The 13,662-nt window shown below is 55.9% G+C and overlaps 1 protein-coding gene across 1 annotated transcript in view; it reads left to right on the forward strand.

The window, feature by feature from the left end:
- ANO1 (anoctamin 1) overlaps positions 1-13,662 on the forward strand; it is a 148,040-nt gene that overhangs the window by 71,236 nt on the left and 63,142 nt on the right. Inside the window, exon 3 of the mRNA XM_051967318.1 lies at positions 7,831-8,148. Within this exon, the coding sequence (XP_051823278.1) occupies positions 7,831-8,148 (318 nt within the window). The remainder of the gene's footprint in view (positions 1-7,830; positions 8,149-13,662) is intronic.

Below are 13,662 nucleotides of genomic sequence, written 5' to 3' on the forward strand. Positions count from 1 at the left end.
GGCCCACGGGCGGCTCTTCCTAAGGTGGCAGCTCACGCTGAGCGCCACGTTTTGGCCGCCGTCACGTGACTTTTGGTGAGCCCACGTGTGGTTTCCTGAACAGGTCCGGGGCGTCGGCCGTTTCCTTCTCTGGGTCACTTCATAGGCGGCCAGGCTGAAGTGGCCCGCCCAGCGTCCCCCAGCTTGTCCCCTGTGAGCCTCCTGGCCACTCCTAGATCCACTGCAGCGCCACCTAGCTGCCGGGAGTGAGACAGCATTTGTCCTCCCGGCCGGGGGAGGAAGCTGAGGGAGCCGCGGTCCTTAGGGTTAAGTTAAGGCCTCCTCCCGGAGGGAGCCATTCTTTCACTCCGGCCACGGCCAGAGCTTGGACGGAGGCCGAGCCCTGGCCGATTTTCCTATCCTTTTCCCAGCACCTAATCTAGCACCGGACACAGCAGGATAAAGGCGCGATCTTTGTCAGCCTCCAGGCCCCTTTCTAGAACTGTCGGCTGCTGCTGTTACCTGCCCGAGCGGCCCCCACTTAGTCCGGCCAGAGCGGCTGCTTCGAGGCGCTAGACCTCTGCCTTGGGAAGGACAGATGTGCGCGGAGGAGCAGGGCCCCGTGGGCGGGCCTGAGGGCCTACAGAGGCCCGGAGGTGGGAGATGAGAGGTTGCATGTCCTGCCGGAGGCTTCGGGAACGAGGCGGGAGCAGGGATTAAGCGCCGGCTGCATGCCCAGGGCAGTGACACCCCCCTCTGGGCCAACAGAGGCCACCTGGCAGCTTGGCTGGGGGAGGGGCGTTTGAAGCCTTCCCTGAGGGGGGCAGAGCCGGAACTGAGGGATGAGCCTCCCCGACCTCCCGGAGCCCATATCTTGAAGGCCCGGCCTCCGCGGGCTCCGTATTTAACCTCTCAGGAGTCCAGGCAGTGGCGAGACACCCTCCGACTGCCGCTGGCTGCCTTTGTGGGCGCCCAAGCCCTGGGCACTGAGCTCCCGAGGGGCTCCCGGGTCCCTCTGGCGGCCCTCCTGAACCTCCCTGGCTCCCGGGGCCCACAACCTCCCAGACCCTCTTGCGGACACTTGTCGGAGACGTTCTGGGAAAGGCAGCCAGAGGCCGGCGGAGGGAGCCCGAGGTCCCGACCCTGGGGCTGTTACTAGCTGAGTGACCCTGGACCAGTCACGGCACCTCCCAGGCTGAAAGCTTCGGAGGCTTTAGATCAAAGGGTGCAAACAAGTGGCCTGAGGCTCCCAGGGAGGCTGGGCCGGCAGATTGTGTTTGGGGAACTTTTCTCTCAGGGAAAAGAACAATAGATAATGTTGCTGCCTGGGGGCCGTATATGTGACCCCCCCCAACCTTTCCCCCACCTTGCTCTGGTTCAGCTTCTCCATTTGTGGGGAGGGGCGGCAGGCGCTGACAGGAGCTTGGAAATCTGTCCCTCTCCTCCCTCCCCTCTCCCTCATCCTCCCCTCTACCCCCCAGCCCGGACCCCTCCCCCTCGGCCTTTCCACCTCCAGTCTGCAGCGGCTAAAATGAACTCCCTAGGACAGGCTAGAAGGTGCCTGCCTCACTCAAGAGCCCTCCAGGGCTCCCTGTGGGCCCAAGTAGAAACTCTTCTGTTTGGCTTTGAGGGGAAGGGGCAGCAGAGGCTCAGCTCAGAAGTGGCAGAACTTGAATAAGGGTCCTCCTGATTCCCTTGTTTGAGTTCTCCGTGGGCGGGTCATTGCCCTCCAGAGAGTGGGAGCTTCTCCAGGGTCTTAGTTTCATGGTTCTCTCTCTCTCTCCGAGACTATCAGAGTGCTCGGTACACAGTTGGTGCTTAATCAGTGCTTGCTGAGTTGGATCCAAGTCAGAGAATTTTAGATCTTAAGGTGGAAGTTAGACCATCCAGTTGCAGATGAGGAAACTGAGACCAAAGAAACTGGATCATGTCGTTAACAGAACGGACCCTCTGGAGGCCCTGAACAAGGGCCCAGAGAAGCTCGAGATCCCATAGGGAGTAAGAGCCAAGGGAGGGATCCCAAATTCCCCTTGTTGCAGAATGCGCGCTTTCTCTCTTTCTTCTTTCATTCCCATGAACTTCTCCAAACCTCAGTTTCTCCATCTGTAAAAAGGAAGAAATGGTGAGGCTGGTTTTGGAAGGATTGTGGGGCCGGCCCGTGTCAGCGCCCTTACTCGCCAGAAGCCGGCCCAGCCGCATCCTCGGCCCACCTTGGGCTAGGCTGACCTCGGTCACCGGAGGGCTCTGTTTGCCTGGGAGGGCTCCACCCGCCCCGGTGGGCTCCGTTCCCCCCTGGGCTTCATCTGCCCTGAAGGGCTCCGCCCCAGTGCGCTCAGTCTGGCTCCATCAGGCTCCGTCTGGCTCCGTCGCCTGGAGGATCTGTGCTCTGTGCCCTCCTCTGCGGAGCTGAGCAGACATTTGGCACATTCGGACTTGAGATTTCCAATGCCTTTATTTAGAGCCTCCGCTGAGTGCCATTTGGGGGCCGGGCACCGGCCTGGGCTCCGAGAGCGCCCGGGCCCTTAGCAGAGGCGGCCCCGGCCCGGAGGGGGCTGCCCTTCCAGGGCTAGAAGTCGGCTCCGAGCACAGCCGAGTCCCCAGAATGTGGGGAGAGCCGCCTGAATCTGGGGGGCCACTCCTGGGCTCCTCCACCAGCCGAGTCTTTGTCTTCATCCGTTCTGAGAACTGCCCGTGAATTTGGTGTGATTGGGCACGCTTGTTAAATCCTGTGTGGCAGTGCCCTCGGCGGCAGGATCCGGAGACCCCTGGGCCCCCCCAAAAGCTTCCTGCCTCAGTGAGCTCACAGTTTCCTGAGGGAAACACTTTGTGGGCAGATGAATAGGAAGTGACCTGGCGTGTGAAGGGGGAGAATGGTAATAACTTGAGGAACTTGGATCATTACTTTGGGAATTCCCCTCCTAGAATATCCACTTTGGAGCCATTTAAAAGCATGGTAGGTAGAGTGCTGGGCCGGGAATCAGGAAGATAGGAATTCAAATCCAGCTTCAGCCACAGCTGCCTCAGTTTCCTCAACAGTAAAATAAGCTCCTACCTCCCCAGATGTTGTGACAATCCAAAGAGATTATACTTGTAGCTAGTACATAGTAGGCGCTTAAATCCGGGTTCTTTCCCAGTACCTGGTACGTAGTAGGCACTTAAGTCCCATTTCTCTCCCAGTACCTGGTCCATAGTAGGCACTTAAGTCCCATTTCTTTCCCAGTACCTGGTACATAGTAGGCACTTAAATCCTGTTTCTTTCCCAGTACCTGGTAGATAGTAGGCACTTAAGTCCCATTTCTTTCCCAGTCCCTGGTACATAGTAGGCACTTAAATCCTGTTTCTTTCCCAGTACCCGATACATAGTAGGCACTTAAATCTGGTTTCTTTCCCAGTACCTGGTCCATAGTAGGCACTTAAGTCCCATTTCTTTCCCAGTCCCTGGTACATAGTAGGCACTTAAATCCTGTTTCTTTCCCAGTACCCGGTACATAGTAGGCACTTAAATCTGGTTTCTTTCCCAGTATCTGGTACATAGTAGACACTTTAATCCCGTTTCTTTCCCAATTCCTGGTACATAGTAGGCACTTAAGTCCTGTTTCTTTCCCAGTACCTGATACATAATAGGCACTTAAATCCTGTTTCTTTCCCAGTACCTGGTATATAGTAGGCACTTACATCCCATTTCTTTCCTAGTACCTGGTACATAGTAGGCACTTTTAAATCCGGTTTCTTTCCCAGTATCTGGTATATAGTAGGCACTTAAATCCGGTTTCTTTCCCACTATCTAGTACATAGTAGGCACTTAAATCCCGTTTCTTTCCCAGTCCCTGGTACATAGTAGACACTTAAGTCCTGTTTCTTTCCCAGTCCCTGGTACATAGTAGGCACTTAAGTCCCATTTCTTTCCCAGTACCTGGTACATAGTAGACACTTAAGTCCTGTTTCTTTCCCAGTCCCCAGTACATAGTAGGCATTTTAGTCCCGTTTCTTTCCTAGTCCCTGGTACATAGTAGCCACTTAAATCCGGTTTCTTTCCCAGTCCCCAGTACATAGTAAGCATTTTAGTCCCGTTTCTTTCCTAGTCCCTGGTACATAGTAGCCACTTAAATCCGGTTTCTTTCCCAGCCCCCGGTACATAGTAGGCACTGATGTCCCATTTCTTTCCCAGTCCCTGGTACATAGTAGGCACTTAAGTCCCATTTCTTTCCCAGTACCTGATACATAGTAGGCACTTAAATCCAGTTTCTTTCCTAGTATCTGGTATATAGGCTCTTAAATCCTGTTTCTTTCCCAGTACCTGGTACATAGTAGACACTTAAGTCCTGTTTCTTTCCCAGTATCTGATACATAGTAGGCACTTAAGTCCTGTTTCTTTTCCAGTACCTGGTACATAGTAGGCACTTAATTCCTATTTCTTTCCCAGTACCTGGTATATAGTAGGCACTTAAATTCTATTTCTTTCCCAGTATCTGGTACATAGTAGGCACTTAAATCTGGTTTCTTTCCCTTTCCTTATGCCCATATTTTCAATGTGGTTACTTCCAAGGAGGAGAATAAGTTTTTGTGTTCAGTTACCACTTGGATAACCCAGGTCAAGCCCCTTTCCCAGTCTGGGCCCCTTAGAAAAGAACTTAATGGTGGCATTTTCTAATTTTACAGATGAGGAAACTGAGACCCAGAAGCACAAGCCACCCAGGTCACCTAGGTAACGAACAGCCAAGTCAGAATTTGAACCTAAGACTTTTGGTCCCAAATCCTGAGCCATTTTCACTGGGCCACTCGGGCAGTTTCCTCATTTGTAAATTGAGGGGGTCAGGCTCCATACTATCCAGGTTCCCATCCCATTCTCACTCTAAATTTCCTGATCTTTGCGGGAAGTCCATTTTGATGTTGATGGTTAACCTTGGACCTGTGCACGGATGAATCCCTTTCCATCTCCGTGCCGCAGTTTCCCCCTCTGTAAAAAGCAGATGCCCGACAGGACGATCCCCGAAGCCCAGAGCTGGGAGGGACTCGCCAAGGTCACCCAGGCCAGGACGGTTGGAAGAAATGCCCTGGGGCGTCTGTGGCGGGATCAGGCACCTGGTCCCGTCTCCCAAAGTGCCCGGTGACATTTGAAATCTGGGCAGAGCCTCGCAGAGCTGTCCCGGGGCCCAGCACGTCTCCATGGGAAAAACCCGCGGCTGAGCGGGAGTGGAGCCCGGCCCCTGGCGAGATGCCACGCTGCGCACAGGAGCAGCCAGCTGGCCGCCCTGCCCCTCTCCCTGGGCCGGAGCCGTGGTGCAGGAGAGCCAGCCGGAGCGAGACACGCTTGCCCAGAGTGAGATTCATCCCGGGGGCACAGGACAAGGCCCCCATGTCCCCAGAGAGCGCGGGCTGCCCTAGATGAAGAGGAGTGAACCACTCAGAGCCATCAGGAGAAGTCCCCGTGTAGCCCCTTGCACACCCCATCCCGGCCCCCGGAAAATCCCAGGCGTGACCTCTGGGCGGCCGGGCGAGGGCTCGGGGTCAGGAAGAGGAGCTCGCCCCCAGTCTCCCTCCTTTCCCCGCCGTGGGACTCTGGGCAGTGATTTCAGCCGCCTCGCTTTCCTGCTCTGGTTGTTGGAGAGTTTGTGTTGAGCCCCTCGGAGAAGCGCTCGCTCAAGGCTCTTCTGAGAATCCTTCAGAGAACCAGCAAGGCAGGTTCAAGGCAACCTCCATCTTGGATGGCCCGGCACCTCCGCCGTGTCCCAACCCGCTCTCCCGGCCGGTGTTACCTCGTGGAGTCCCATAAACCCAGCCCCCCCCAGCCCCGGGAGGCGTGCGCAGGATTCTCATGCGCCTCCTTTGCCTGTTAGGAATCCAAAACATGGGACGGGGAGGGGGGGTGGGTTCCTAGCGTGTGACAGAACTGGAATAAACCTGTTGGGGTCCAGTTGTGACCGATCGGGTCGTTCGCCTTCATGCCGGCTCCTGTATGTTGTCCATCTCCGGAATCAGAACCTGATAGGCGCCTCACCTCCACCCGGGGGCGCTGCTCAGGTGGCCTTGGGCAGAAGGAAGGAAGACTCGGGTCCGTCCGCCTTGTCCACGGCCTGCTTCATTAGGACCCCCTGTGTTCCAGAGGGATCAGTCGGAAAGGGATTATCGAAAGCCGACTGTGTCCCAGGCGCTGCCTGCTGTCCCACCTGGCCACGAACCATCCCAGGGGGCCACGAACTGTCCCACAGGGCCACGACCGTCCCAGGGGCCCACGAACTGTCCCACAGGGCCACGAACCATCCCAGGGGGCCATGAACCGTCCCACGGGGCCACGAACCATCCCAGGGGGCCACGAACCGTCCCACAGGGCCACAAACCGTCCCAGGGGCCACGAACTGTCCCACAGGGCCATGAACCATCCCAGGGGGCCACGAACCATCCCACGGAGCCACGAACCGTCCCAGGGGACCACGAACCATCCCACGGGGCCACGAACCATCCCACGGGGCCACGAACCGTCCCAGGGGACTTCCCTCTCTCCGATCCCCTTGGGTGTGGCCAGTGAGTGAGCTCATATGCACTTTTCAGCTAATGAATAGTCACGGACTCACTACTCTGTTAATTCCACAAGGATTCCTCCAGCCCCTGGGCCTGTCATCGTGCTGGGGACCAAAGCGCAGAAGTCTCCCCCCTCAGCACTTACATGCTCCTGGAGAAGCCTTTTCAATTGGGGTTCAGTGACTTGCCCAGGGTCACACAGCTAGGAAGTGTCTGAGCCCAGATTTGAACTCAAGTCCTCCTGACTTCAGGGCCGGTGCTCTCTCCACTGCCCCTGGAGAAGACTTTGGCCTTGAGAAGGAAACGCAAAGGAGATGTGACCTCCCGCTGTCACCCAGGCCAGAAGTAAGGCAGCCGCTCATAGTCCCATGTGGAAGCCTTGGTCTCCTGTGGCTCCGGCCCGGCCGATCATCCCCCTCCCCGAGAGCTTGGTCCTCCGCTCCCTGGGCTTCACTGCCCCGGCGCCCGACTTGTTGGGGTCCTTTCAGCCGTGTCCCGTTCTTCATGACCCCATCCGGGGTTTTCCTGGAACAGATGGTTTGCCATTTCCTTCTCTGCTCATTTTATAGATGACTGGGGCAAACGGCGTTTAAGGGACTCACCCAGGGTCACACAGTGTCTGAGGCCGCTTTCGAACTCAGCTCTTCCCGATTCCAGGCCCAGCACTTCATCTACTTCCCCATCTAGCGGCCCTTGGCTTGGCTTTCACCCACCCCTTCAGCTCCGAAGTCCCTGGCGCACTGGACCCACCAGCCTTAGCCTCTTCAGTAGCCAGTATTCTTCCACAGTGTCCTGGGCCTGCAGAATATACCCACAGCGCTCCAAAATGTTCCGGCACCAAGTGCTGTAAGAAATCAAGCAGTTATTAAGCATCTTCTGTGTACCAGGCACTCCAAAATGTTCCAGCACCAAGTGCTGTAAGAAATCAGACAGTGAGCCGTTATTAAGCATCTTCTGTGTACCAGGCACTCCAAAATGTTCCTGCACCAAGTGCTGTAAGAAATCAGACAGTGAGCCGTTATTAAGCATCTTCTGTGTACCAGGCACTCCAAAATGTTCCAGCACCAAGTGCTGTAAGAAATCAGTCAATGAGCAGTTATTAAGCATCTCTTGTGTACCAGGCACTGTGCTAGATTCTGGGCTGGGCTTTGTACAACTCTCTGACCCTCGAGAACAGATAACAGTGTATACAGAAGCTTCTATGATGTAATCTGATGCTCTTTCCAGGAGATGGAGAAAGAACAGACAGTTTCTTGTGTTTCCTTTTAAATGCTTGTAAAAGCCTCCGGTTAATGATCTCTCTCTCTCTCTTTCTCTCTCCTATCTCTGCAGCTGCTGAATTCACTGGGCGTGGACCCCGATGCCAAATGTAAGTATGGCCTCTACTTTCAAGATGGCCGGAGGAAAGTGGATTACGTCCTGGTCTATCACTACAAGAAGACGGGCAATCACAATATCCTGGCTCGAGTCCTCCATGTGGATCCCTCCCAGGGGGGATCCCAGAGCCTCAAGCAGGAGCCTTTGCCCGGCAAGGAGGGCTCCATGGACACGACAGAGTTCGACCATCACGAGGCTGACAAGCGGGCTCGCCGGGAAGAGTATGAGAGCAACCTCCGGGAGGCTGGACTCGAGCTGGAGAAAGATGAGGATGTAATTATCACCCACAAGGCAGTGCCCCAGGGGTTTAGGGGGAGAGGGACTTGTCTGTTGCTGGGAAGCCCACCTGGTAGAAGTGGGCTTTAGTTTTATATGGGGAGATTGTATTTTTCACCATTAACATCTTCTATCTCATGGTATCCAGATCTTCCCAGGATAATGACACCCTACTCTAGCCTACTCTAGTCTACTTTACTCTACTTTAGTCTAGTCTAATCTACTCTAGTCTACTTGTCTACTCTAGTGTAGTCTCCTCTCCTCTCTTCTACTTTACTCTATGAACTAAGCATCCATTCAGCCTTCCCTCTCCTTCCATTTCTACTTTCAAACCAAGCATAGCCAGCCAACCACTTCCTTCTTCTGAACCCTAATACAATCTTTCCAGGATCCAAGCTCCTAGTGGTCCCTTTTCCCACCTTTTTGTCACAGCCCTGCCTGGCAAAGGAGCAGGGGCTGGCTCAGGGCATGAGCTGCAGGAGGAAAGGGAGAAGGGGAGGGGCCCGGGGGTCCTGCCATCTATACTAGCTTGGTGAGGGAGGCAGACACCTTCGTCTCTGGACATGGGCTTCTGAAAATGGAGGGGGGTCCCTGGCTGAGTTCTCGGGTGCTGTGGGGATGAGCAGCTGAAGAATGATGCTGTTCAGAGAGAGCCTGGGGATCGGGGGGCTTGGGGGCATTGACTTCCAGTGCAGATCCACTTCACATTTAGCTGGAAAGAAGGAGTGAATTCAATTCAGCAGATGTTTATTAATTATCCGGGAGAGTGAGGCAGTCGAAAGCTGGTTTGGGGAGCTGTGGGGAGGCTGGAGTGGAAAGGGGACATTTAGGAGGCTGCTGCCTGCGTCCAGATGAGAGAGGAAGTGGCTCTGGAGAGGTGTTGACCGCCTTGTGATTGGAAAGAGGGGCGCTTACCCTAGGGGTTCCCTTTATTGAAACAGATTGGGAAATGGAGATTGGTTCTGCCATCTAGATCCACCATAGAACCCCTGTAGAAATGGGAGGGAACTCTGGGGCTTCCCACTCCCCTAGAACCGAGCTAGAATCCCTTCCAGGGCCCCACAAGCCTCTGTCTGGAGACCACTGAAGGCTTGCTGGAGGACTATCCAGAGGGACCTTCCCTCCCTTCCCCCGGGGCAGCCCCTCATTCTGCACCGGTTCTCATTCGAAGCCCCAAATGGTCTCAAATCCAAATGGTTCCCTTGCTTCCGGTTCTGCCTTGATGGAAGTTGGCAGTCACGATCTTTGGTTCCCAGAGCGGAATCTCCTCTTCCTATTTAAGGTGCCTACTGTGTTCCAGCCTCTGTGTTAGGCCCTGGCAGTGCAAAGCCAAAAGCAAGGCAGTCCCCGCCCTCAGGAACTGGGGAGCAGGACAGACAGAATGCTCCTGGGGATAGAGCAGGGATGTAGACCCAACAAGCATGCATCATTTCCGGGGAAGAGAGCGAGGAAATTGGACAAATTGGCAGAGAAAGTGAGAAAATTCAGGAAACCAGGAGAGCTTTGATATGGGAGTTGAGCTAGGAATTAGAGGGAAGCATTTTGTGGTGGACGGCCAGGCACTGGGTAGGAGCGAGGAGATGATGGGGATGTGGTGGAGGGGGAGACTTGGGGATGTGGAGAAGGTGACTTGGCAGAAGGCCGGCTTCGGGATGGGAGATAAGGAGCTCCGACTGGGGAGGAGCGAGGAGATGATGGGGATGTGGCCGAGGGGGAGACGTGGGGATGTGGAGAAGGTGAGTTGGCAGAAGGCCGGCTTTGGGATGGGAGATAAGAAGCTCTGACTGGGAGGAGATGCCCGCGGGCCATCCAGAAGGAGCGGCTCACCAGACTGTGGGAGGTGCTTCACTGGAGCTCAGGAGAGGCCAGAGTTTGATGGGCTCGGCCCCAGGCCACCTGGGAAGAGCCAAAGGGCCAATTGTGGCTGGCTCCTCGGGGATCCCGTTGCTTCCAGGGTACTAGAGGGCCTTTCTCTTCCAACATCCCCCTGCTCTCCAAGGTCTCTTGTTCCAGGCCGTGGGAGAACAGGGTGGAGAAGGTTGGGGAGAAAGTTTGGGCAGCAGCACTTTCGTGCCCAGTTATTGGAACAGATCCCCGGTGGCCGAGACGTATGCACAGTTAATCAGCCCTTCCCCCTGCACGTGTACTCCTACCCAGAACCCCCAGATGGGCCCAGCGCGGGGAGACGCGCCGGTGGGAGGCTCTTTATTTAGGAATCACCCTCCGGCTGCCGGGGAGCACCTGGGCAGCTCTCCCAGTGCCCCCGAAGCAGCCTCCAGAGCCGTCAGGTATTTTCATGCCGAAAACACTGATCTCCGTTTTCTCCTATCTCACCGAATCAGGTGTGCTTGGTACAGCATGTTCAGGGAGGTTCTTTGTCAAGGTTCAAGGCCATTTCTCCTATGGATAACCCCAGTGGAACTTCAACCCCAGAGGTGGGTCTATCGGGAGAGAACGGCGCAAGCTGCCGCCCGCAAAACCAAACAAGGGTCAAAACAAAGCCAGGTCAGAGGCTGTTCAAAGGCTGCCTGGCGACAGAGAAAATGGGAGAGGTGTGGGAGCCGTTGCCAGAGCGGTGACTGGGATCCATTTCAAAGCCCAGAGAGGCCCTGGCTTTTTATTAGGGACCCGACCTCACCGAGCCCCCACTGTCGGCCCCTTGGGAGAAAAGAACATTCAGGCTAGGTATTAGATGCTTAAATCTCTTCTTTTCACCAGAGAAAGAAAGAGTCAATAAAATCGGAAGAAATAGAAAATAAAAGTAAACAGACTAATAAAAACCAACCTAACAATGCAGATCCATGCAGATGGGGCAGCGTTGCCCTAGAGGGAGGGAGCTTTGCCCCCCCCCCCAATAGATTCCCCCCTCCTCTTCTGCCCGGCCTAGAGGGAGTAGGAGTGACTTATTGCCGCCTCCTCCCTTCCCCTTCCCCAGTGCATCATGGGAATTTCCCTGGGGAGTTCCATAGAGGTCATCCAGCTCTGGGCATGAGTGAGCTGACCCTTCTTCCAGGCCCCTCGAGCTAGGGTGGGCATTTCTCCCATGAGCATGTGGTGTCTTGCAGGGATGAGTCCTTTTGGCTCACCCAATCAAGCAGATTTTCCCCGAGCTCGTCTGGTGCCCGCGGTGAATGCTGTTGGAGAAAGAATCGAGCTGGGCTCACCACTGCCCGCCTTCCCCAGGGCCAGGAGGACACGTCTCTGCCATTCTCCAGGCCCGCCAGGCCTCCCTGGCTGTTTTGTGCCATAGCTGGCACTGGAAGGTCCCTCACAAGGACCCTGAGAGGGGCTCCTCGCTCCATCGCACACATGAGCAAGTTGAGGTTCCGTGAGGTTCTGGGACCTCCCAGCAGGGACGGACTCTGCTCCTTGGTCCCTGGGTCCCACTTGTAGCCATCCCGAACACCCTGAACAGTGGGCAGTTGGGACTGTCTGCCCGGAGAGGGGCTCCTTTGGCCTTGAGCCATCCCTGTGAGTAGGGAGGGGGCTGCCCCTGGGACAGCACCCCCATGCAGGGGACAGAGAGCTACAGTGGCCAGTGCAGGGGGCAGTGATTTAGGTGAGTTTGTGTATAATTGTAAGAATTGTGACCGCTGAAAGCTTCCATGGCCTGGGTGTGTCCAGCGTCCATGTTGGCCAGTGCAGGGGACAGAGATTTAGGTGAGTTTTGTGTATAATTGTAAGAATTCTGACCACCAAAAGCTTCCGTGGCCTGGGTGTGTCCGGCGGCCATGTTGGCCAGTGCAGGGGGCAGTGATTTAGTGAGTTTTGTTATATAATTGTAAGAATTCTGACCGCTGAAAGCTTCCATGGCCTGGGTGTGTCCAGCGTCCATGTTGGCCAGTGCAGGGGACAGAGATTTAGGTGAGTTTTGTGTATAATTGTAAGAATTCTGACCACCAAAAGCTTCCGTGGCCTGGGTGTGTCCAGCGTCCATGTTGGCCAGTGCAGGGGACAGAGATTTAGGTGAGTTTTGTGTATAATTGTAAGAATTCTGACCGCTGAAAGCTTCCATGGCCTGGGTGTGTCCAGCGTCCATGTTGGCCAGTGCAGGGGACAGAGATTTAGGTGAGTTTTGTGTATAATTGTAAGAATTCTGACCACCAAAAGCTTCCGTGGCCTGGGTGTGTCCGGCGGCCATGTTGGCCAGTGCAGGGGGCAGAGATTTAGGTGAGATTTTTATATAATTGTAAGAATTCTGACTGCCGAAAGCTTCTGTGCCCTGGGGGTGTCCAGCGGCTACAGTGGCCAGTGCAGGGGACAGAGATCTAGATGTGATTTTTATATAATTGTAAGAATTCTGACCACTGAAAGCTTCCGTGGCCTGGCTATCCAGGGTCCATGTTGGCCAGTGCAGGGGACAGAGATCTAGATGTGATTTTTATATAATTGTAAGAATTCTGACCACTGAAAGCTTCCGTGGCCTGAGGGTGTCCGGCGGCCCCTCCGAGTGGTGGTTCCAGGTCTCTGGGGTCTGGTTGCCTACAGCCCGCGTGACATTTGCATACTTAGCGACTCCTCTGAGACGAGTCTGGCGGACCAGGGACGTTGGGGGGACGGGTCCTGAAATAGGGCCCACCTCTGTGGCGCTGACGTCCCTGATGGGTGAGTCACAGGAGCAGAGCGACCAGGTCACTTATTCACTTAGCTCCCTTAGGCTTTTATTAAGCACCTGCTGAATGCACAGGCTGATGCTGGCCATTGAGAGGACTCTCTCCCTCCTTGGAACAGGCCGGAGAGCGCCAGGGGGTGAGCTCCGGCTCCCGGGGGCAGAGCCAGAGGGAGCCACGGGGCTCACGGTGTCCTCCTGTCCGGATGAGACCACGAGCTGGTCGTGCCCGCAGCCAGGCGGATCCGGCTCGAACAGCACCCGAAGGCCTTCGGGCCGAGGAGCCCGGCTCACCTGAGGCCCCGGGCTCGGCCCGTGTGGGCCCCGGCAGTGGGAACGCGGACCCCTCCACCCGCCAAATCTCTCTTCCTGTCTAAAAGGCAGGGCTTGAAGCTGTGCCATATAGGATGTTGGATGTTTATATTATGGGAGGAACTTATTTTTAGAAAGTGCAGAATACTCCGGACTCAAAATAGCTGGACTTTGTGCCCTTGGAGGCCGGCCTTTGAGGGGGAGAGGAAGCACAGCGTGTCCCGGGCTTGAACTTGGAGAGACCCCACCGAGGGCGTGACCACGGGCGCTGCTCGGGCTGTGGGAGCGAGCGTTCCCCACTTGGGCTCCCGGGGCGCGCTTCGGGAGCTGCTCCCACAATCTGGGGGTGCTGCATTTGGGGGGGCCCGGCTGGCAGAGCGGGCAGGAGGGGTCTCTCCCGGGCACCGAAAGCTGGCAGAGGGACGTGGGGAACCGTGCCCGGGATGTGGGGAACCGTGCCCGGGATGCCAGGGAAAGGTCTCCCTGCACAGAGGTCGGCAGATAAGGGAGCAGCATCGGTGGTAACTGCCTCCCCTGAGCCCGGAGGGGACCCCGGGCGAGGCTGGCACGGCGCCCTCCCCGAGGATGGC

The sequence above is a fragment of the Antechinus flavipes genome, chromosome 6, assembly GCF_016432865.1.
Source record: "Antechinus flavipes isolate AdamAnt ecotype Samford, QLD, Australia chromosome 6, AdamAnt_v2, whole genome shotgun sequence".
NCBI classification, from domain to species: domain Eukaryota; kingdom Metazoa; phylum Chordata; class Mammalia; order Dasyuromorphia; family Dasyuridae; genus Antechinus; species Antechinus flavipes.